The 22,078-nt window shown below is 32.8% G+C and overlaps 7 protein-coding genes and 1 pseudogene across 8 annotated transcripts, besides 3 other annotated features; 4 read left to right on the top strand and 4 right to left on the bottom strand.

Moving 5' to 3' along the window:
• Window positions 1-1,353: 1,353 nt before the first annotated feature.
• Window positions 1,354-3,641: a mobile genetic element.
• TVAGG3_0529130 (MULE transposase domain-containing protein) lies at window positions 1,988-3,430 on the top strand (the record flags this gene model as incomplete). The annotated part of the gene is made up of 1 exon (XM_001583965.2): window positions 1,988-3,430. One exon carries the CDS (start codon window positions 1,988-1,990, stop codon window positions 3,428-3,430), a length of 1,443 nt encoding a protein of 480 aa, XP_001584015.2.
• A 21-nt stretch (window positions 3,642-3,662) lies between the features above and the next one.
• On the top strand, window positions 3,663-4,307 carry TVAGG3_0529110 (uncharacterized protein; the record flags this gene model as incomplete). Its single annotated transcript, XM_001583964.1, has 1 exon — window positions 3,663-4,307. One exon carries the CDS (start codon window positions 3,663-3,665, stop codon window positions 4,305-4,307), a length of 645 nt encoding a protein of 214 aa, XP_001584014.1.
• Window positions 4,308-7,615: 3,308 nt separating this feature from the next.
• TVAGG3_0529100 (uncharacterized protein) lies at window positions 7,616-8,639 on the top strand (the record flags this gene model as incomplete). The annotated part of the gene is made up of 1 exon (XM_001583963.1): window positions 7,770-8,600. The coding sequence occupies one exon, from the start codon at window positions 7,770-7,772 to the stop codon at window positions 8,598-8,600; it is 831 nt and encodes a 276-aa protein (XP_001584013.1).
• An 804-nt stretch (window positions 8,640-9,443) lies between these two features.
• Window positions 9,444-10,276: a mobile genetic element.
• A 997-nt stretch (window positions 10,277-11,273) lies between these two features.
• Window positions 11,274-12,247, bottom strand: TVAGG3_0529080 (annotated as a pseudogene). Its single transcript has one exon. A coding segment is annotated over exon 1 (974 nt).
• Window positions 12,248-12,730: 483 nt separating this feature from the next.
• Window positions 12,731-13,568: a mobile genetic element.
• A 111-nt stretch (window positions 13,569-13,679) lies between these two features.
• Window positions 13,680-15,120, top strand: TVAGG3_0529060 (nitrate, formate, iron dehydrogenase; the record flags this gene model as incomplete). The annotated part of the gene is made up of 1 exon (XM_001583962.2): window positions 13,684-15,096. One exon carries the CDS (start codon window positions 13,684-13,686, stop codon window positions 15,094-15,096), a length of 1,413 nt encoding a protein of 470 aa, XP_001584012.1.
• A 304-nt stretch (window positions 15,121-15,424) lies between these two features.
• TVAGG3_0529050 (cilium assembly) lies at window positions 15,425-17,200 on the bottom strand (the record flags this gene model as incomplete). Its single annotated transcript, XM_001583961.1, has 1 exon — window positions 15,446-17,200. The coding sequence occupies one exon, from the start codon at window positions 17,198-17,200 to the stop codon at window positions 15,446-15,448; it is 1,755 nt and encodes a 584-aa protein (XP_001584011.1).
• Window positions 17,201-17,750: 550 nt separating this feature from the next.
• TVAGG3_0529040 (proline-rich extensin signature family) lies at window positions 17,751-19,174 on the bottom strand (the record flags this gene model as incomplete). Its single annotated transcript, XM_001583960.1, has 1 exon — window positions 17,789-19,174. One exon carries the CDS (start codon window positions 19,172-19,174, stop codon window positions 17,789-17,791), a length of 1,386 nt encoding a protein of 461 aa, XP_001584010.1.
• A 444-nt stretch (window positions 19,175-19,618) lies between these two features.
• On the bottom strand, window positions 19,619-20,743 carry TVAGG3_0529030 (uncharacterized protein; the record flags this gene model as incomplete). Its single annotated transcript, XM_001583959.2, has 1 exon — window positions 19,688-20,743. The coding sequence occupies one exon, from the start codon at window positions 20,741-20,743 to the stop codon at window positions 19,688-19,690; it is 1,056 nt and encodes a 351-aa protein (XP_001584009.1).
• Between the last annotated feature and the right edge of the window lie 1,335 nt (window positions 20,744-22,078).

Below are 22,078 nucleotides of genomic sequence, written 5' to 3'. Positions count from 1 at the left end.
TGCAAATTAAATTAAATTGTTTATTCAAATATAAAGCAAAGATGAAGTAATTACAGTTATCATAAACTTTATGAATAACTCTGTAATTGGTTCAGATTTTCGTAAAAATATTTTTATTAATATCGATAAGAATACGTTTACCTATTATCACAACATATCGATAAACAAGAGTAGAGTGATTTTTATCATCGAAACTTTTTAAAAGCTGTAAGCTGGAAGTAAAAATCTTGTTTTTTCTGAGTCAGTTGTAGAACTATTGATGTACGAGTTATCATTGTGATGTAGAAGGATGTCAATGTACTGACTGAAGGATATGAAGTGAATTGAATTTCATTGAATTTCAATTTGATCAAAATTTGTTGAAATGATATGAATGTGTCAACATCTGTATCACTCTCTTTCACTCCTTCCCTATTCTTTCGAGAACGAAGCTAGCTCAGCTTTCGCTGAGCGAATTGACACTTTTGATGCCCTAAACGTACATATTCTCAAATTTATCGAAAAAAATATACCACCCAAACTAGTATATTCTTATTTTAAATATGATATTATCCTTAGAAATCACACTAGAATATATTTAAATCAACTTTTAAAAAGGTTCGAATCCTGCGCGTCTCACTTTTTAAATTTTCCAAAAGGAAAATTATATTCTCCTAAAATGAAAACAATTTTCCGAATTGACATCCTTATGTGCAATATTTTGAAATATATTGCTATTGGACATTACCTTTTGATTTATAAATGTGATAGGTATCCCTTATAAAAAAGATTACTATATAATTTGCCTGCAATATTTCATACAACATAGTGCTTTGATACAGAGAAAACCTGCATTAAGCACTATAGTGTAAAATTATTCATTTTATGGCGGCCACTCTCACCGATAAGAGCCAAAATTAATGTGTTATCGTTATGTATTTAATCGAAATATTCATGTTATTGAGATGGTGATAATATGTGATGAATGAAAATTAATAAAATTTATGAACGATTATGGCATCAACGAAAATCGAAATCATTTATTTTTTAATGAACGAATCAATTAGCATTTAAACGGAAAAAATTTAATGAACGATCGAAACGGTATAAGTGCGGATTTTCCGTTTATAAATTGTTCTCAAGGTTTTCTTCAATAAAAAGAAATGTGTAATTCACCTAGTATAGGATATATTTTTGTATCTATTCAAATTTCGAAAAATTGAATGAAAATTTTCGGAATTTATTTTCCGTTTATAAATTGTTCTCAAGGTTTTCTTCAATAAAAAGAAATGTGTAATTCACCTAGTATAGGATATATTTTTGTATCCATTCAAATTTCGAAAAATTGAACGAAAATTTTCGTAACTCGGATTTGAGAAAGGGACAGACTAGCCCATTGTCACTTTTTAATTTAGCAAATGAACGCTTATGGAGTGGAGTTTTTGGGTAAATCTGATTTGCTTATAAATGAAATAAAATCAAAAGAAACCATATTGGCATTATATTATGCAAAAATAAATGATCTTACTTAGTACTTTTAAAGTTAATTTCAGAAAAAATTTGACAGAATGGTATCCGGCACATACAAGTGGTGTACAACCAAAATATAAGTTGGTTTAAACATATATTGCTATATCTCATGATCTTACTTAGTACTTTTAAAGTTAATTTCAGAAAAAATTTGACAGAATGGTATCCGGCACATACAAGTGGTGTACAACCAAAATATAAGTTGGTTTAAACATATATTGCTATATCTCATGATCTTACTTAGTACTTTTAAAGTTAATTTCAGAAAAAATTTGACAGAATGGTATCCGGCACATACAAGTGGTGTACAACCAAAATTTCATATTCCTAGTTTTACATTTATGTTTAGTTTTATTTCACCTAATTTTCAAAGATCATAATTGAATTAGATGGCCAAGCTATTCAAAACACGACCAAGCTTATCAAAATAAGACCAATATATTCAAAATTCTTTATTCTTTCAAATCATTTCATTTTAATGCAGATCCAAGATCACGAACTCACATATATCGAGTTGCTTAAGTATGGGGTGCAACAAGAAATCCAAGCAGGTTGTAGTTATTCATATAAAACTAGGAAAGAAAGAAATCAAATCCAATTTAATTGTAAGTGGCCGAATTGTCCATGTCGCTTCCTTGTTGATACACTTCCCGATGACAAGTACCACATACGAAAATGTATTAACACCCACAATCATTCTGCCCCTTTTCCAAACAAATCACAACAAATTACATCATATTTTTATAGATCTTATTTAACAAGATATTTTGAATCAAATCAAGACCGTGTTTACGCACAATTAAGGTGTTTCAAAGATCTTAATATCCCATTTGATAGTGGGATCATTCCGGAAATGTTTCAACAATCTACAGATGCTTTAAAAAAGTTTTCTAAACGCCTTCATGCAATCAATACCCGTTTCTCAGCGGATGATGTTACATCTCTTGCAATTTTTGTCGACATGGTTAAGAGTCATTCTCCGGATGATCTCATCGAGTTTATTCACGAGCCAGATCGTATGATTTTCTATTACGCCCCATTCGAAGCAAATGCTTTTTCACATCAAATACAAACTTATCACATTGATTCCACTTATAAGCTCTTGCGCTCTCGCATACCATTTTATGCCGTCACTGGCAAATTCGCGGAATCAATTGTTTTTCCGTTTTTGTATTTTTTCGTTTGGCCCGACACAAGTGAAAATATACAAGTTTGTCTCACAGCATATTTTGGCTCCATCAATCGCGAACCATCTTATTTTTCAATGGACTGCGCACCTCAAATCACAAATGCTGTTGAAACAGCCATCCCCTTATGCCAGATCATTTGGTGTGGCGTTCATGTGTTGCGCGCTGTCATGAGAAAGGCTGAAAAGTTTCAAGATCGTTCCAACTTCGAAACTTTCTATAACTTAATGAAGTTATTGGTCTTTGGTTCTGAAGAGGAAGAAATTGATCCTGATGAAGTTTACAACAATTTAGAAGAAATTTTAAATGAGGAACCTGCTGCCCGTGAATACTTTGACCGACAGTGGCGCCATCATCTTGACAGGCGGATGCTTCGCTATAGAAATGAAGGAGATGGAACAAACAACATCTCGGAATCACATTTCAAGGTTTTGAAGCACCAGTACTTCCCAGAAAGGCGAAATCTTCGACTCGATGAACTTGTCATCGAGTTATATTCCAGTGTTGTTCCTTCATTCCTGATTAAGTTGCAAATTAAAGGTCTGGATTCAGAGAGAAGTGTTAAAGTTATCAAAAAAGTCACAAGAGATTTCGAAGAAATGACACAATTTAAAAAAGTCGAATGCATCAGTATGCTTGAAGCTGTTCAGAAAGGTCTGAAAAATGATACACTTGATCCCAACATTGTTTACTCAACATTAAAAATATTATTGCAAAGAAAACATTTGATTTAATAAACATTTAATTTATTATAATTAATTTTTTATTACAGTATAGTAAAAAATGCTATAAATAAATTATTATATTTTATTAAAATGTGACTTTTAATAGTAAGTGAATAAAATAAATCAGGAATTGGGAAAGAAATAAGGTTAATTAAAAATAATGAAAATTACAAGTTTAAGGTTAATGAAAAGTGACAATGGGCGAGTTTGTCCCCCACTCACTCGGATTTCATAAATTTTAATGTGCGCAAATCATATTTCGCTCACTATTCCTGCAATTCTTTCTAAGGAATCTAGGACATTAGCATCAGGCTTTATAGTTCCGAATGATTTTCAATTCGATTTGACAAATGAACCAGGAGATATTTTTGCTCTTTTCGTTAATAAAGTTAACCAGAGAATTAGAACAAACTATGGAGATGCTTTTGAGTTTCCAGCACCACAAACACATGTTGATATCTATGATTACCTTTTATATGCGCCCGTACAATGCAAAAATGTCAATCGTATTTCTCAAGTTAATTTTGAAACCGCAATCATGGTTTGTAAGGCCATTGTTTCAGGTGCAATTCAATATGAACCTTCATTCACAAGTCAGCAACAAGCGAAGTTTTACAAATTCGTCGAAAATCTGAAAGTTCAAATGATGATCACTCCTCTTATATTTGAAAATTATGAAGATGCTTTTTCAAAAATTCCCACAATGCAACGGGAGATTGCGACAATGCAACGAGATATTGCCACAATTAAAAATGATCTCAGTAAATTTGCAGAAACAATCAATAACTCAATAAATGACATGTTACATAGAATACTTGACCAACATGAAAGAATAGTGGGTGATTCCGTTTCAAAGAGTCGGCTTATTGCTGCTTTGAAGCAGTAAGAATAGTTTATGCATGATTTTCCATAGCACAAGTTTAAAATTTTCAAATTTTTACATATTTTTTTATAGATATTCTGGCATGTATACTTTTTATATCATTAAAAGTAAGATACTTATTAAATGTTGTATTGAAATGGATGTAAAATATGACAGAGAGTCGAAATTTAAATGAATACAAATGTTGATTAAATTTAAATTGAATGAAATTCCAAATAGATATAGATAAATAAATTAATGCTATTGGATTTGTTTTCCTGTAAGTGTTTTAAATAATCTCTAATATATTTTATTAAAGTCGATCGTTTTTTCCTATAAAAAAATCTGCCTCCTAGAATTTCGGTTTTTTCCCCTCAAAATTTGGCAAATCTGGTAGACTTGGGTATACCCCCTTCCATAAAAGCTCACATTTCTGACACCTAAGTGTCAAATGAGCTTAAGGCGCTGGACTTCTTTAAGGTCCTTACTTGTCCTTCAAGCTAATGAATCAGGATCCAAAGTGGTACTAATTCATATGGTTATTGAAGAAACTTCGGAGAAATAATTTAGATAATTTCACAAAAACTCAAGAATTTCCTTTCAAATCAGCAACACACCTCTTGTTCCAGAAACAAATATTATTCCTAACATCAGATCTTGATTTATGTTGGTAGTTGAAATTTCGAAATACAAAACCAGAGTTTTCGAACTGTTACTACATAAATGACTTTTTTCCATGAAAAAATGTCATTTCTGTCGTTGCTGCTCGAAAATGAAACTCTTGATTCAAATTTTAAATTAAAATTACCAAAATCAAAAAACATCGAGTTAAGCATATTATCAAGGATAATCATTAATACTCCAAGATATCAAACTTAACAGACATGAAATTTTTATAAATTATTGTAATTTTTACCTTTTTGAAATGGATTAAACAATTGTTTCTATAATCATTTATTTACCTATTCTTTTTACATCTTATTGATATGATTGTTTCATAACTTTTCAGATTTAATTACACAATTTCGATCTGAATTTCAACCCCATATAATGACTCAGGCTATCTTATATAATTTTTGCAACTACATATTAGTTTTAAATATAATCTATATGGTTTCATGCAAATTAATGTTTAATTTTTTAAATTTAATTTCAAATTTTTTTTAGCTTTTTGCACATAATAATAGTGCTTTAGATAAATTAAATCCTATTGGCAGATTTCATTTTTGTTTTTGTCAAACTTTTACGATTAAAAAATCAATTTATAGTGATTTTTTACAAAAATTTTAAATAACCGCTAAAAAAATTTAAATTTTCTTCTGTGTCCTTGACCATTTCACATTTTTGGTATCATTTTATTGATTTGAATTTTTTTTTGGAGTGACATCAACACAAGAAAATAAGAAATATCGATGCCTCAATGTAGTACTAAACATACAGATGCAACATCATACGAAAAACAAAAACTTATTCCAACATTACCAAATCTTTCAACAAACTAAGCATAAATACGCAATAATAACATACCAAACGATTACACATATACAAGATTATATATAAACAACTCACAAACCATTACTTAAACGAAAACAGAAAGGAAATTCAAACAGATTACTGAAAGGAAGACCTGAAGAAAGACTGAAACACAAGGAAAGTGATAGAAAAGCAAGTAGAAGACAAGACCAGCTAAAGAAGTACAGAAGAGCGAAAAAGTTCGATACGACTGGAAGATTAATTCACTGTTTTTCAGTCTCCTAGCCAAGTTGAAGACTCAGAACAAACACTACAAGTATGTTGATTATGTATTATATCTACTTATATGGTTGTTATAGGAATAAAATCTTTTTTTATGCTTTAAATTTAACTTTTTTTATCCTCATTGAATGTCAAAAAATTTTGAATAGTTTACACTTTTTGGCGGGCTTACATTTTTTCTTTTATTTCTTGTTAAATAAAATTAGCATCTAATAACAAATTAATTTTTCATATAATATGGATTTTTTTTTGTTATTCTAGAATTTGACAGCTTACAAAATATGCTTATTTTTATGATATTTAGAATGCTCATTAAATGAACAATCTATATTCCCAATATCAAAGAATTTTTGTTTTTCTCACCTTTCTGACATAGGAAAAGGGTAAATTTTTAGCAAAAAACGATTGACTTTATTTATTCATATTTAAAAAATAAATAAAGTTGTTTAAGCAATTTCCCTATTGATATTAGACAATAAGCTATAATCATTTCAATAATATGAGTGAAATAGAATTTGATGAAGAAATTAACGAAAAACTTGAAAAATACGCATACAAATGATTACAAAGTGGATGAAACTATTTGAATATGTTTCTGATTCGATTCGTCAATCCAGAAACACTACTTTGATTTTATTTTTCTTGAAAAATTAAATTTGATTTTTGAATTAAAGGATATTATGATGTTTCCTTGATGCATTTGAGATATAATATGTTATTATGATATATTCAACTTATATGTGAGAAAAATAATGTTGTAAAATGTTGATTTCATGAATTAAATGTTTCAACTGGGTTGTAACCGATTAAATGATATTTTGGTGTTTCATGTATAAGTATGAGAAGCTTTACAATTTGGAGGAATATCCCAATGATCTCAAAAACTGATGATATTGAATATCGGATTTTTTTAGAGGATTTTGTGCCTAATCTGCGAACGAAAATGTATAATATCAAAAACATTATAATGGACCATGTAGCTATACGTGAATAAAGTTTTGGTGGTCGATTTAATTTTGAACAAATGAAATCATCAATGACAAAGTAAATAAAGATGCAGATAAAGTATAATCCGGCTGAAAAGTTATGTGTATTTCTATATTGAGTAACAGGACTTGTAGAAAAAACAATCATTCCAAGAGAAGCTACAACCATGAAACAAATCATTAGGATTTTCATTATAAGGATAAGTTTTCGAAAACCGTTTTTATGACGAGCTTGATAAAATGTGATGATATGAAATCGAAAAATTGCAAAAATGTCAAATAAAATGGCGGTGAATGATAAACGCATCCCAAATATGCGTGACTCTGGTAAAACAACATTCATTTCTGATATTGTTGGGATATAATCGAACAATTTATAATGACCTAAAGAGTAGAATAGAATTCCATCAATAACCATGACTAAAAGAGGTATTATAGCAGTAGCATAGTTGATATATGTCAAGTTTATCTTGAATGTATCAACTTTCTCTGCATTACTTGACATTTTCAAAAAAATTATTGATATTTTTATACAACTTTTTCTATAATCAAACACTTTCAAGTAAGGACAACAATGATGCGCTCTTTAAGAGATAATCAGGATGATTTTGATCAGTTGAACCTTTATCTTGAGTTTTAAGGGTATTAGTCTAAGTGAATATATTCTGTTTATGTGTAATTAACACAAAAACAGCATTAAAATCATATTTTTTTTTCTCAAATTCCCAAAAATAACGAATATCTAATGCAAGGATCATCTAGACCGAAAACAGCAATGTCATCAAACGTTTCAAAGCTTCCTGAGCTTCCAATGCCTAAAAGTTCAAATGGAGAATATACAGTTGATGATATTACTGATATTAAGCTTAAAACTAATATGATGATTGAACAAAGAAAGCTTTTAGGATCAAAAATCCAGCGTGCAAAACAACTAACCAAAGAAAGAAACCAATCAATTGAATCTGTGTTTTCTCAAACTGCAGAGAAACAATGCATTCAAACTGCTTCACCAAATACGATTAAATCATTGAAAGAAACTGCCGATTCATTAGAATATTCAGTTGATGTTCGTCAAAAAGAACTTGAAAAGATTAAAAAGTCTGATAAATTATCCCAAATTAAAGAATTACAAGTGGAAATTCAGTTATTTTACCTTGAGCATAAGCGCTTAGTCCAAAAGCAGAAAGCAATGGCTCAAAGCGAGAAAGTTGTCTCTTCGGAACTTGACAGAATTAGACAACAATCAAATTCCTCCAGACACAACGAAGAAAGGGTTAAAGAATTACAGCAAGAAATTAATGGACTCACTGATCGTCTATTTGCTTATACAAAAAGCGAAGCAAAATTATACTCTACTAAAAAGCTGAAGCAGCTATATGATAACCCGGATAAAGTTAATGAGATAAAACAAGAAATACAGAAGCAAATAGCCGCCGAAGAGCAGCAAATGGAAGCCAATCAAAAAGAAATGGCTCAAATACAGAAGAAAGAGCAAAGGAATGTTGATTTCCTTCATAAAATTATTGATGAACAAGCTGCCCGTATACGTCAAAAACTCGAAAATTCTGAAAATTAATTATTTGTTATTATTGTTAAAGATATGTCTATTTTCTACATTACATGTATCTTATAATCTTTAGTATAGTAACACTACAAAAGATTTAATAGTGATTTTAACTAACTAATAGCAATATCTTTGGAATTAGAATAAGAGTTTTATCTCTAACTTCTTCATCGCCTGTGATCGTATGAAAACATTTGTGGAGCTTCTCAACATCAATAGGATGTTCCCAAAAGAATTCGGTATTTTTCAATATTTATTGTCGTGGAAGGATCTCATCCTTATTTAGTGTAACTTCATTCTCACCATTTTAATAGGTCATATCATTTCATTTTTTCTAAAATTATTCATAATCAACATCAAATTCGAATCAGATCGTAATTTTTAGTACCCAAATTTCGAATTAAGGAAGTAATAACAATTGCACATATATATTTCTGAGGTATTGTATGAGCGATTTAAGCATAATTCCCTTTTAGAGAAGGACAAAAAAATATCATGCGTTAAACAACAGCAAATATTCATAATTCGGTTAATACAGATCGATAACTCCTGAAAATGATGAATTATTCTATTCTTTGCCTTAGTTCTTAAATATTTATCAATAAAATTGCATTTTTGAAATTTAACGATTGTTAATCAATTCTGGAGGCAGAAACTGCTGTTCCTAGTTTACATCAATTACGTTAAACTTGCTGAATCATCAAAATCGGTGTAATCCAGTACACAAGTGATTTCGGTTAAACGGATAAAAATTGCATGAATTTAATTCTGTACGAATATAAATTTTGGAAATCATGATAAAATGGATCTACACAATATATAAAATAATTTTTGTCGAGGTACGATCGATTATGTGTTATAGACCGAAAATATATTTTTTCGGTTTTCTCTTCAAATAATTGAAAGAATGATACTATTATAGGTTTATTATATTATATAGCATATAATCATGCTATAGCCGAAAATTATAAGTTTTGAGAAGATTGAATATAACACAAATAAATTTGAATGTAAGTTAAATTGCTTGTTGTTTTTAATAGCTATTTAATGAGAAATCCAATATTGCAAAATTCAAATTGAATGATTGAAAGAACAGAAAAAGTCATTCTTTTCAATTTCGAATATGTTTCATTGTATTTATAATTATATGGCAAATAAGATATTTAAACTTGATTTTTGAAGGAAAATTCACAAAATTGAATATATTCAAATAATTTTTATTCAAAAATAAACTAGTTATTTGAGTTTAATACTAATTATCTATTCAAACTACAAAGTTTGTAATTTAAAATATTTTGTGAGATCAGATTGAATTAATTCAAGGTTCTTTTCAATTAATATTCATGACCATATTACGCATTTTCGAACATTCTAAACCAAATATATAAAAATAGGAGACGAATGTTAAATTTGCTAGACATGGGGGAGTTGTCTGCAAAGTTTTAGCTCTTATCTCTAACAAAAAATTAATTTTAAAAAATTGGTACTTTCACAGCGAGAAAAAATAAAAGGCAAGATAGAATTTTCTAGACATAAAGAAGTTGTTTACCGAGTTTTAGCTCTTATCTCTAACAAAAAATTAATTTTTAAAAAAATGACCGAATACGTTTCACAGCGAGAAAAAAATAAAAGGCAAGATAGAATTTTCTAGACATAAAGAAGTTGTTTACCGAGTTTTAGCTCTTATCTCTAACAAAAAATTAATTTTTAAAAAAATGACCGAATACGTTTCACAGCGAGAAAAAAATAAAAGGCAAGATAGAATTTTCTAGACATAAAGAAGTTGTTTACGAGTTTTAGCTCTTATCTCTAACAAAAAATTAATTTTTAAAAAAAATGACCGAATACGTTTCACAGCGAGAAAAAAATAAAAGGCAAGATAGAATTTTCTAGACATAAAGAAGTGTTTACCGAGTTTTAGCTCTTATCTCTAACAAAAAATTAATTTTTAAAAAAATGACCGAATACGTTTCACAGCGAGAAAAAAATAAAAGGCAAGATAGAATTTTCTAGACATAAAGAAGTTGTTTACCGAGTTTTAGCTCTTATCTCTAACAAAAAATTAATTTTTAAAAAAATGACCGAATACGTTTCACAGCGAGAAAAAAATAAAAGGCAAGATAGAATTTTCTAGACATAAAGAAGTTGTTTACGAGTTTTAGCTCTTATCTCTAACAAAAAATTAATTTTTAAAAAAAATGACCGAATACGTTTCACAGCGAGAAAAAAATAAAAGGCAAGATAGAATTTTCTAGACATAAAGAAGTTGTCTACCAAGTGTCAGCTGTTACTTCTTCTCAATACTGATATAAAATAAAAATCTTTATTATTTATTTAACCTTTATTGTTTCATTAAACTTCATTTATTTTATATTATAGTTTTATTCTTTTAGCTACTTGTAAAATAATCTAATTTTATATCATCATTTTACCGGATTATTCTTCAGTACATCGATTGTGTATCTAAAATAATATCATTATCCTTATTCTGTTTTTTCCAAAATTCTTTTAAATATCTTTTTTGGTTAGATTACTTTATACTTTTTACTTTTATTTTTTAATTTCAAAAAAAAATTTGGTGATTGTTCTATTCTGTTACAATGTGCATTATCATATTCTAATGAATTATTCATTACATACATTTAAAAAAACTTGTTAAAAATAATTAAAAAATTATGTTTATTATTACGCTGTGAATGTGTCAACAGCGGTCATGCCTGTATCTGTATCCCATATTTGCCACAACCTTTCTGTATCTGCATTTGTGTATTTCGGTTTCAGCTGATACATTTGATTTGGCGTGTAATTTGTTCCAGTTAATGGATTAATTGGGAGATCTTCATGCGGTGTGTTATTATTGTACTCCCAAATAAAGGCAGGAATAGCCTGAATGCTTTGGCAGCGCTCCAATGTCGGCCAGAATCTCTCAATCTTCCCATTTTGGTAGGGAGAATGAGAGTCTGTATGCCGCCATTGGACGCCCCAAAGATCAAGTAGATCTTGAAAGGCGCCCCTATTTTCTGAACCGTTGTCGGTCCAGAAACAATAAGGGGCGCCAAATTCAATGAAGGCGGAAGCCGCAACGTTCGCTGTCGTCGCTGCCAGCATATCTGGTATTTGTATACACGCTAGGACTTTGCGGCTAAAATCGTCGATTATGCCATAAATATACTGGCCACGAACACCCTAAAATAATGAACATCTGCGTGCCAGATAAGATTGGGTGAAAGCGCCCAATATCTTACTGCTGTTTCTGGCCCGGCATGCTCTAATTCGCGTCTTGGTGAAATGATTTTCTTTGAAGTATCTGCGTACTTCTCTATAAGATACATCAATTTGTTGTAATTTCAAACGTTTCCATTGTTTTGTTTGACCACAGGGAAAGGCCCAGTGGTCATGTATCACAGCAAGAGCTTTGATTTGGTCGTAGGGATTGACCCTACGACCTTCTTGCCTTTAGGCAATGGGATATTCTGTAAGCTAAATTGATTTTGTAAAAAAGATTTTGAAACATCTAAATATTTGAAATCATTTGATTGAAGGGTTGGGGCGATGGGAACATGGGTGCAAGCTTCTTCCCATGTCATTTTACCTTCTTCAATCTGATTGGAAATACCAATTAGGTAAATTCGATCGACATACCCTTTGTAAGGATTCATTCTAATGAAGTACGTTAACAATCAAAATATTCTATAAGTGTCTAGTATGGAATTCAAAAGAATAAAGAAAATGGTAACGTAAATAAACGTATTATGAAAAATTTATAATTAAAATGAAAAAAAGAAAAAATAATAAGTAAAGTGACTGGAAATGAAAATTAAAATCAGTGTACAGTTTTATTTTTTTCTCGCTGTGAAACGTATTCGGTCATTTTTTTAAAAATTAATTTTTTGTTAGAGATAAGAGCTAAAACTCGGTAAACAACTTCTTTATGTCTAGAAAATTCTATCTTGCCTTTTATTTTTTTCTCGCTGTGAAACGTATTCGGTCATTTTTTTAAAAATTAATTTTTTGTTAGAGATAAGAGCTAAAACTCGGTAAACAACTTCTTTATGTCTAGAAAATTCTATCTTGCCTTTTATTTTTTTCTCGCTGTGAAACGTATTCGGTCATTTTTTTAAAAATTAATTTTTTGTTAGAGATAAGAGCTAAAACTCGGTAAACAACTTCTTTATGTCTAGAAAATTCTATCTTGCCTTTTATTTTTTTCTCGCTGTGAAACGTATTCGGTCATTTTTTTAAAAATTAATTTTTTGTTAGAGATAAGAGCTAAAACTCGGTAAACAACTTCTTTATGTCTAGAAAATTCTATCTTGCCTTTTATTTTTTTCTCGCTGTGAAACGTATTCGGTCATTTTTTTAAAAATTAATTTTTTGTTAGAGATAAGAGCTAAAACTTTGCAGACAACTCCCCCATGTCTAGCAAATTTAACATTCGTCTCCTATTTTTATATATTTGGTTTAGAATGTTCGAAAATGCGTAATATGGTCATGAATATTAATTGAAAAGAACCTTGAATTAATTCAATCTGATCTCACAAAATATTTTAAATTACAAACTTTGTAGTTTGAATAGATAATTAGTATTAAACTCAAATAACTAGTTTATTTTTGAATAAAAATTATTTGAATATATTCAATTTTGTGAATTTTCCTTCAAAAATCAAGTTTAAATATCTTATTTGCCATATAATTATAAATACAATGAAACATATTCGAAATTGAAAAGAATGACTTTTTCTGTTCTTTCAATCATTCAATTTGAATTTTGCAATATTGGATTTCTCATTAAATAGCTATTAAAAACAACAAGCAATTTAACTTACATTCAAATTTATTTGTGTTATATTCAATCTTCTCAAAACTTATAATTTTCGGCTATAGCATGATTATATGCTATATAATATAATAAACCTATAATAGTATCATTCTTTCAATTATTTGAAGAGAAAACCGAAAAAATATATTTTCGGTCTATAACACATAATCGATTATGGGCATTTTCAAAAGGCCGCTATCAATTGTGAAGACCGCTACGGTTTATCGTATAAATTGAATGCAAAATTGAGGTCTCACAATTTTAAATAAACTGTTTATGCTCGCATCATCCTCACGTGCTGCAGCCAATATCCGCTGGGTTGATACATCCCATAATGCTATTGCCTTTGATATGCACAAGTGCATCAATTGCCAAGCTTGTGTCCGTGCATGCAAGAATGTCGCCGGCCAATCCGTCCTCAAATCTGTCAAGATTAATGAAGGAAAGAAGAAGGGTGTAGTCCAAACAGTTACAGGCAAATTACTTGCTGAGACAAACTGCATCGGCTGTGGCCAATGTACACTTGTTTGCCCAACACAGGCCATCCATGAAAAGGATGCCCTCAAACAGATGAACAACATTTTCAAGAACAAGGGTGACCGTATCCTTGTCTGCCAGATTGCTCCAGCCATCCGTATCAACATGGCCGAAGGCCTTGGTGTTCCAGTCGGAACAGTTTCCACAGGCAAAGTCGTTACAGCCCTCAAGCGTCTCGGTTTCGACTACGTTTTCGATACAAACTTCGGTGCCGATCTTACAATCGTCGAAGAAGCCACAGAACTCCTCCAACGTCTCAACGATCCAAAGGCCGTTCTTCCAATGTTCACATCTTGCTGCCCTGCTTGGGTCAATTACGTTGAAAAGTCATATCCACAATGGATGCCACATCTTTCAACATGCCGTTCTCCAATTGGTATGCTTTCTGCTGTCATCAAGAACGTCTTCCCTAAGCACATCGGTGTTGATCCAAAGAGAATCTTCTCTGTTGGTATTATGCCATGCACAGCCAAGAAGGATGAAGCCGCTCGTGAGCAGCTCATGACAAAGTCTGGCCTTCACGAGACAGATCTTGATATTACATCTCGCGAACTCGCCAAGATGATCAAGGCCGCTAAGATCAACTTCAAGGAACTCCCAGACACAGAACTTGACTCACCATACGCTATGGCTACAGGTGGTGGTGCTATCTTCTGCGCTACAGGTGGTGTTATGGAAGCTGCCGTCAGATCCGCTTACAAATTCGCTACAGGAAAGGAACTCGCTCCAATTGAGTTCGTCCAAGTCCGTGGCGCTGAGAAGGGCATCAAGGTTGGCACAGTCGACATCAATGGTCGTGAGATTAAGGTTGCTGTCGCCCAGGGTGTCAAGAATGCTATGAGCCTTATCAAGAAGATCGAAGAAGGCCAGGATGATGTCAAGGGTGTCGTCTTCTGCGAAGTTATGGCTTGCCCAGGTGGCTGTGTTGGTGGTGGTGGTTCACCACGTGCTAAGACAAAAGCCGCGATGAACAAGCGTCTTGATGCTACATACAGAATTGACAGAGCTTCCAAGTACAGAACACCACAAGATAATACACAACTCCAGGATCTTTACAACGCTTACTTGGGTGGTAAGTTTGGTCATGGATTAGCTCATGAATACTTCCACACCCACTTCAAGCCACAGCCAATCGGCGCTAAGAAGAACTAAAATATATTATTTATTTATCGTCAATAATATAATCAAGCATTGAATGTTTTTCCATTTTTTTATAACCTGAAAGTGAGAACTTTATTCTGATTTGGTTAATTATCAACTTTGGAAGATATTTTTCACCCAATCTTTTTCCTGGTAATCCTTTGAGAAGTGTTTGAAATCATTTCGTCATACAATTGTCAATTTTCATGAAAATAAAGTGAATTTTCCATCAGACTTTTATTTTCCATGTATATTTGTTGAGCAAATATGAAAAACAGAAACATCAAGGTGATACTTTGAAACTGGAAGATAATCTATCATATAAATTTTTCTTTAGATTCGGAAACAAAAAAAATTAAGTTTATTTACCAGGAGTAACAGGTCTACGTGATGAATGTTGACCATCAGGTGAAACACTCATTTTGCTAACAGATAATCTTAAGGAAGAATCAATAGAAGCGGCCTTTTGACCAGCAGATTGATCTGCGATTACGTACTTCGCGAGCAAAGCTTCACCTTCTGTTTCGAATGTCCACTGCTCATCGCCGACTTCTTCGTAAGCGTCAAACATTGAGCCAGCGTCATCGTCATCGTTATCTAAATCACCATTGTTTTGAATTTCGCCACCAATAGCTCTGATTACTAAGTTGATCTCTTCAGCTATTGATTGGTCGGCGTTCTGTCTCATTTGGTCAAATAGAACTGGCAAACCGATAGCTTTGGCCTTTTCTCTCAAACTTGGCTCTTTCATAAACAATTGAGCGAGTAAAACGAGGGAATATGACTGTAATTGTGGATTTGGTGCTCCAGAAAGCTCGGCCAATATTGACAAGCCGTCATTAGTCAAGTATTTCTGAGCAGCTTCATGTATTGACGAAAGATTAAGTAATAAAGCAACTGTATATTCCGCTGTATATTCTGAGTATCTTGACGGGTCTGAAAGCATCTTGAGACAATGATCGAATATTCCTGTCTTCAACATCTCTGGTTTTGCAGCTTTCATCAAGCTGAGCTTCTGTAAAATACCGATGATGTTCATCATATCGCTTGAATCTTCATCTTTAAGCATCTTCGAGAGAATTTCGATTAATTTTGGATGTTTGAGTAAATAAGTACGGCCTGGACTATCAGTTGCAAGGATATTCATGACTCTGAGGCAGTAGACGCGAGCAGGGCCTGTAGAAGCTAACAGAGGTGGTAAAATTTTGCCGTTTTGGACATCAAAAACGTCTCCTTCGATAAGTTCGATGAAGAAACGCCTGACGTGTTCGGCAGGAGAGCGAGTAAGTCTGTTAACCATGGCTTTGAGAAGAGGAGCAGCTGCTTCTGTATTGAGTAACTCCTTTTTGACCTTTGTGAAGTCGAGAGGAGAGAAATCTGTTGTAGCAGTGAATTTTACAGCACCACCGGAGAAAATTCCGATACGGCGGAACATTGCATCAACTCTTTCACGAGTTGGAGCTTCTCCTTGCATTGCATGTTGTAATGCGTCTGCTAATTCGAGAGCTGCTGACCAAAGCTCGGCATCTGTTGATGCTGTCTGGTCTGTAGGTGACCTTAATGCTGTAACGATGAGTGGTAATTGAGAACCGCTGATTTGGCGGTCGAGCCAATCACTTAAGCGTTTCTTCAACTGATTGAACCAATCAATTGTGAAGATATGCTTAAACGATGGGTGATCGGCTGGATTTGGAATGTAAGGAAGTGCATAGTATGGAAGAAATTCGGTAGATTGAGATAAATCTGAAGTATGTGAATCGAGGAAGTCCTTAAATCTTTTGAGGGAGTCATTAATATCACCGAATTTAACGCGATTTGCTGGATGTAATGGAAAAACAGCAAAGAATACTTCACATAAGAAGATTAAATGTTGTGCATTTTGATCTGGTGGTGCAGACCACTTCGAATTCCAAAGTACTCTGAATCTCTGACAGTCACCTGTTGTTAAACTGTTGACTAAGTCACGTTTAAACTCTGATTGCGATTCAGATCTTTGTCTGGAGATTTCTTCGATTGGAGGAATCGAGAGACGCTCGCTTTGAAAAACAGCAAGTGTAGAATTCATGCCGCAGAACTGTAAAAAGTCTGCAACAGCATCAAACACTTCATTTGACATTTTTAAAAGATTTTTTAACGTGCACCTTTATTGTTTTCTATGTAATAGGAGATATAGATCCACAATAAAAAATTAATTAAGATTTTTTCATCAAATCTTTCGAATTCATATAAATTGTCTTAAAATTCTCCTGAATCGAACAAAAAAGCACAAGCTATGTCTGCATTATTGAAGAGGACTCTATCTAAAGCATGTTGATTCCCCAAAAATAATTCGAAATTGAGAAAATTATTAATGAATACATACTTATTCAAGATAATTTTGTTAAATCAAAAAAATTTTGGCGGTTTTCCAAAATTATTTTACCTTTATTCGATTCAAAAAGAAATACAATGATTTTTAACACGGCAAATCGATTTTATTTTATATTATATTTCGTTTTCCATTTTAAATTTGTGAATATTATGAATTTAAAAGATCAAATTCTGGACAAATATAGTGAGTCACTATTTTTTACTAGAAAAGAAATTAAATATCTAGATTATATCACGAATGATAGAGTTATCGTTCAATTTAATGTTCAAAAAATTGAAATTAAAAAAAAAAATGTTGGAGGAGTAAAATTAAAATTTAAAAGGGATGAATATTTTACCAATCTGATTCTGAATCTGACTGATCATCGTCTTCATCTGAGTCTGTTTCGACAATATCTTCTCTTCTTCTCTGCATTTCCATAAGAAGAAGTTCTGCAACATTTGCATTGTTTGGATCTGTAATTGTATGCTTCTTTTCTTTTTCCTCGTCCTGATCGACCTTCTTGAGCGAGAAATTACCTTGTTTGATCAAGCTGAGGAAGTCTCCTGGGTTATCTGGAGCAGGATTGCTTGCCTTTGGTGCAGAAGGAGCTGAAGGAGCCTTTGGAGCTGAAGGAGGAGGTGGTGGAGGAAGATTTGCTGGTGGAGGTGGCGGAGGTGGTAAATTGGCAGCAGGAGGTGGAGGAGGTGGTGGAGCAGCAGCGGATGATGAAGATGAAGAAGATTTGCTCGCTTTCTTCGATTCGTGCTTTGATGGCGCTGGTTCTTGGGGTTGAGATGTAGCATTGATAACATTTGTTGCTGAGGATATATTGATGAACTTTTTCGTTGGAGCTTTTGGCTCTGGAGGCCTCTGCGGCTGCAATTTCGGAGCAGCTATTGGTTTCGGCTTTGGAATGTAAGCTGGACGCGGCTTCTTTGGTGCGTGAGGCTTAATTTCGTGGACTTGTGTAACTTCGTGAACTTCTTCATCGATCATTTTAGCTTCATATCTTGTTGGTAATTTTGCAACGTAATGGCGCCAGTCAGTAGTACCCTTAGGTGGTGGATTAACAAGGAACTTATCTGCCGGACGAATTCTTCCGGAGAAAGCGTTGATGATAGCATCTGATTCTTGCTGAGTGATAAATGACTGATGAGCTGCTGCCGGTGGCTTAGAAGGCTTGTGCTCTGGCTGGGGTTCTTCCATTTCCTTAAGCTCATTAAGAAGTTCTTCAACGTATTGATTATGAAGAATCGATGGATCTGACATTCTTTTCTTGATTTCAATTGGATCAGTAATTCTTCCAACACCGACAAATTCTTTAAATGTCAAATTATCTTCAGGAACTTTCATCATTTGAGCTAAGTTTGTATAAGTTTGGCCTGGTTGCTTAGACTTATCATAACTAACACGTTCAATCTTCAAATCAACAGACTTTGTGTTTTCGAAATAAGATAATGGTTTAGATGCAAGAAATTCGTATGTTTTAGATGCGCGTGCTTTCACTTGTTGAATTTTTGCATTAAGGTTTTCTGCTCTTGTCTTTACTAGAGATAGATCACTCATTATATCTTTAAATAAATTCATAGCAAATTTGTTTAGGAAGACAATTTGGGAAACAACACCTCTGTTGATGATATCTTGGAGACTGTCTAAAACAGATACAGTATCGCGGTGTGTTAGTTCCAAAAAGTTGGCGCTAGACTCAACAGATGGAACAGAAATACCTGGATACATATTTTTATGAAATTTTTCATTTCACTTTAATTTTCAGATCCCGAACGAATCACTTATTAGGAATTCGGAAAATGATTTTATCTAAATAATTACGATTCGAAATTATCCCCATTCATTATTTTTCTGAGGTGTGTGAAAAAAATAATCATACTCTCTTGATGAGATTTATTCCATACAGTGCTTAGCATCATATAAAAAAGCTCATCCACTCGGAAAATTTTGTTTATTTCGACGCTAAATGGAAGATATTGTATTTGTGCTCTTATTTGTTCACAGTTCTAATTCGTTCACGAAACAAAACTCTAAAATTCATATTACACATGAGTTATTGACGAATCCACAGATTATTTTAGATTTCTTATTATGAATTTGATTTGGTCGAGCCATTCTTATTCAAGTAGATTTTCCATAAGAAAACTCTAACGAATTTAAAATTTTGAAGACGTAAGGATTTATGAGTTACAAAGGTTAAGAGTTTTATATAAAAAAGCAAAAAAAAGTTATAGAATAAAGTTAGTAACCACGAACACCACCCTTGCCAATAACTTCACCAACAGCGGCTGTACCAGGTGGAATAACGACTTTCATGTCTTGGAAGTATAATGGATGATCATCCTTATTAGCAAGATAATCTGGATAATCTCCACGCATTGTTGTTGTTAACGTATTTTCTGTAAGAGGTGTATGATCGAATGGGCAAGAATAACAAGCCTTATGCTGAGAAGCAGCCTTGAATGTCTCTTCTGGCTTCTTAAGAGGAACGTATGCTGTTTTCTCTTCAGACTTCCAGTAGGACTCTGGTGCACGCTTTTCACCTTGAGAGACTGTTGGAATTGGATCTCTCCATTTTGGATGAACATAGCGCTCACCTGGAGCTGGCTTCTTAACAATTGTATGAGCTGTACGATATGCTGTTGAATCTGCAGATTGTGTTAAGCTGCGGCACATTTCTCTGAAACTACGAGTCCAATTTGGATCAACATCTATATACTTTTGTGCGCGTTCCATAGCCTTGTCATTTAGAACGCCTTTTGAGTAAACAAGTACTTGCTGCATAACAGTTTGATTTTTGATGGTGCTACCTGTCTGGCCGCTGCAATAATCAACGATATATGTTGTCTTCATGTTGCGCTCAGCCCATCTTGAGATATATGCTGGTGAATTTTCGGTAGAGTTGATTTGAGATTTGTCAGAATCGCGAGTTCTTGTTGGAACAGCTCTGCATACTTTGCGCTGATCATTTGTGAAGTTAGTGTATGTAAGATTTGACTCTGTTGGTTTTCTCAAAAGCGCGTCAACTGAATCACGATCTTCGACGTTTTTTTCAACTTCGTTAATTGGAAGCTGTTTCCATTCCGGAATTGTATATCTTGAAGCTGTTAATGTTGTTTTCTGCTTAACTTTTTCTAAGTCTCCTGTTTCTCCTTCATCAACAGATAATCTCTTGAAAACACGTTCAAAAAGATTAAGAACTTCTGGCTGCATAGCGTTTACCCAACGATACGCAGCTGGAAGATAGTCCTCTTTGAAAACAGCATCAATAATATCTTTATGTGGTGCTGAACTCATAATAATTTTAATAACGTATCCAACCGTTTTTTCAATTTCAGCTATTTTATCAACCAAAATGAATACTTAAAATAACATTCTTATACCATGATATATATTATCTTTGATTTACAACGGAATCTTTACAAATTTTGTTTCAAAATCTTCGAAAGAATCAAAATCCAGACAAATACATATATCATATTGTTATTGTATCACATATCATGCCGATTGAGATATATTTTGATCAATTTAAAATGATATCTTCTCTGATAAAATCTCATCTTTAAAGATGGTTAGAGATTAGGGACAATATTTCATGACTTTCAATCTTTAGTGACTAGACATAAGAATGCATGCATTCATTTTGATTATTATATCAAATATATTTCTCATACATTATTTGGTCAGTATTTTCAAAACTAATGGAGTTTATCTAGCGATCAAAGCTATAAGGAGAATGTTTATTAAGGATCTCAATGAATATCAAATTATCCATTAATATTGTTGGGGCATTTTCTTAGGAGAGGGTAAATTTGAATACCATTCAAAAGTAAAAATTCACAATTTGTTCGATTTGGACATATAATCTATTATTATATATAATGTAATTAAGAAAAAAATAAAATGACCTGCATATATTAATTATTTAGATTGCAAGATTCAAAAAAGCTATTAAAATTAGAGACTAAATAAATAGCGAATTGATTCATATGGATTTATGTAATTGTGAACATTAAAAGAGTTTATTTATTGATCTAATAAAAAAAGATAAAATATTAATGAGAAAATTGAAAGAATAGAGTGTCCCATTCACTCGTGTTGGTCGCAATGTATCATTCTGGGGGACATTGCCTCTGCATGTCTCCCACAATGGCACAATGTTCCTTGGAGAAAGACCTGGAAGGGGGTCCTTTCTCAAGGTCAGGGCCCTCTTCTAGTCTTTCTGGTCCTGGAAGGAGCGCTTCTGACTGGTCTGTGCGCTGCTTCCAGGAAGATCAGGAGATTGCTCGAAGTTCGCGGCAAGTGCATTCCGACACCACAGATGCACTTGCCGCAACATATAATTGCGAGTGTCTGCTGCTTTGGTCAAAAGAAGCAGCAGACACTCGCAATGCGAACCGAATTGTCCCAGAAAGACCTGGAAGGGGGTCCTTTCTCAAGGGCAGGACCCCCTTCTAGTCTTTCTGGTCCTGGAAGGAGCGCTTCTGACTGGTCTGTGCGCTGCTTCCAGGAAGAACATGAGATTGCGCCAATAAGCTCCTATCAACAAATTTTGACTAAAAATATAAAGTATCCTTTTGTGATTTAACAAATAGCTCAATTTTAAAATAGATTTGATTCTAATAATAAATT

Source organism: Trichomonas vaginalis, chromosome II (genome assembly GCF_026262505.1).
Source record: "Trichomonas vaginalis G3 chromosome II, whole genome shotgun sequence".
Lineage (NCBI taxonomy): Eukaryota > Parabasalia > Trichomonadida > Trichomonadidae > Trichomonas > Trichomonas vaginalis.
This window is presented reverse-complemented; position numbering and strand designations above follow the sequence as displayed.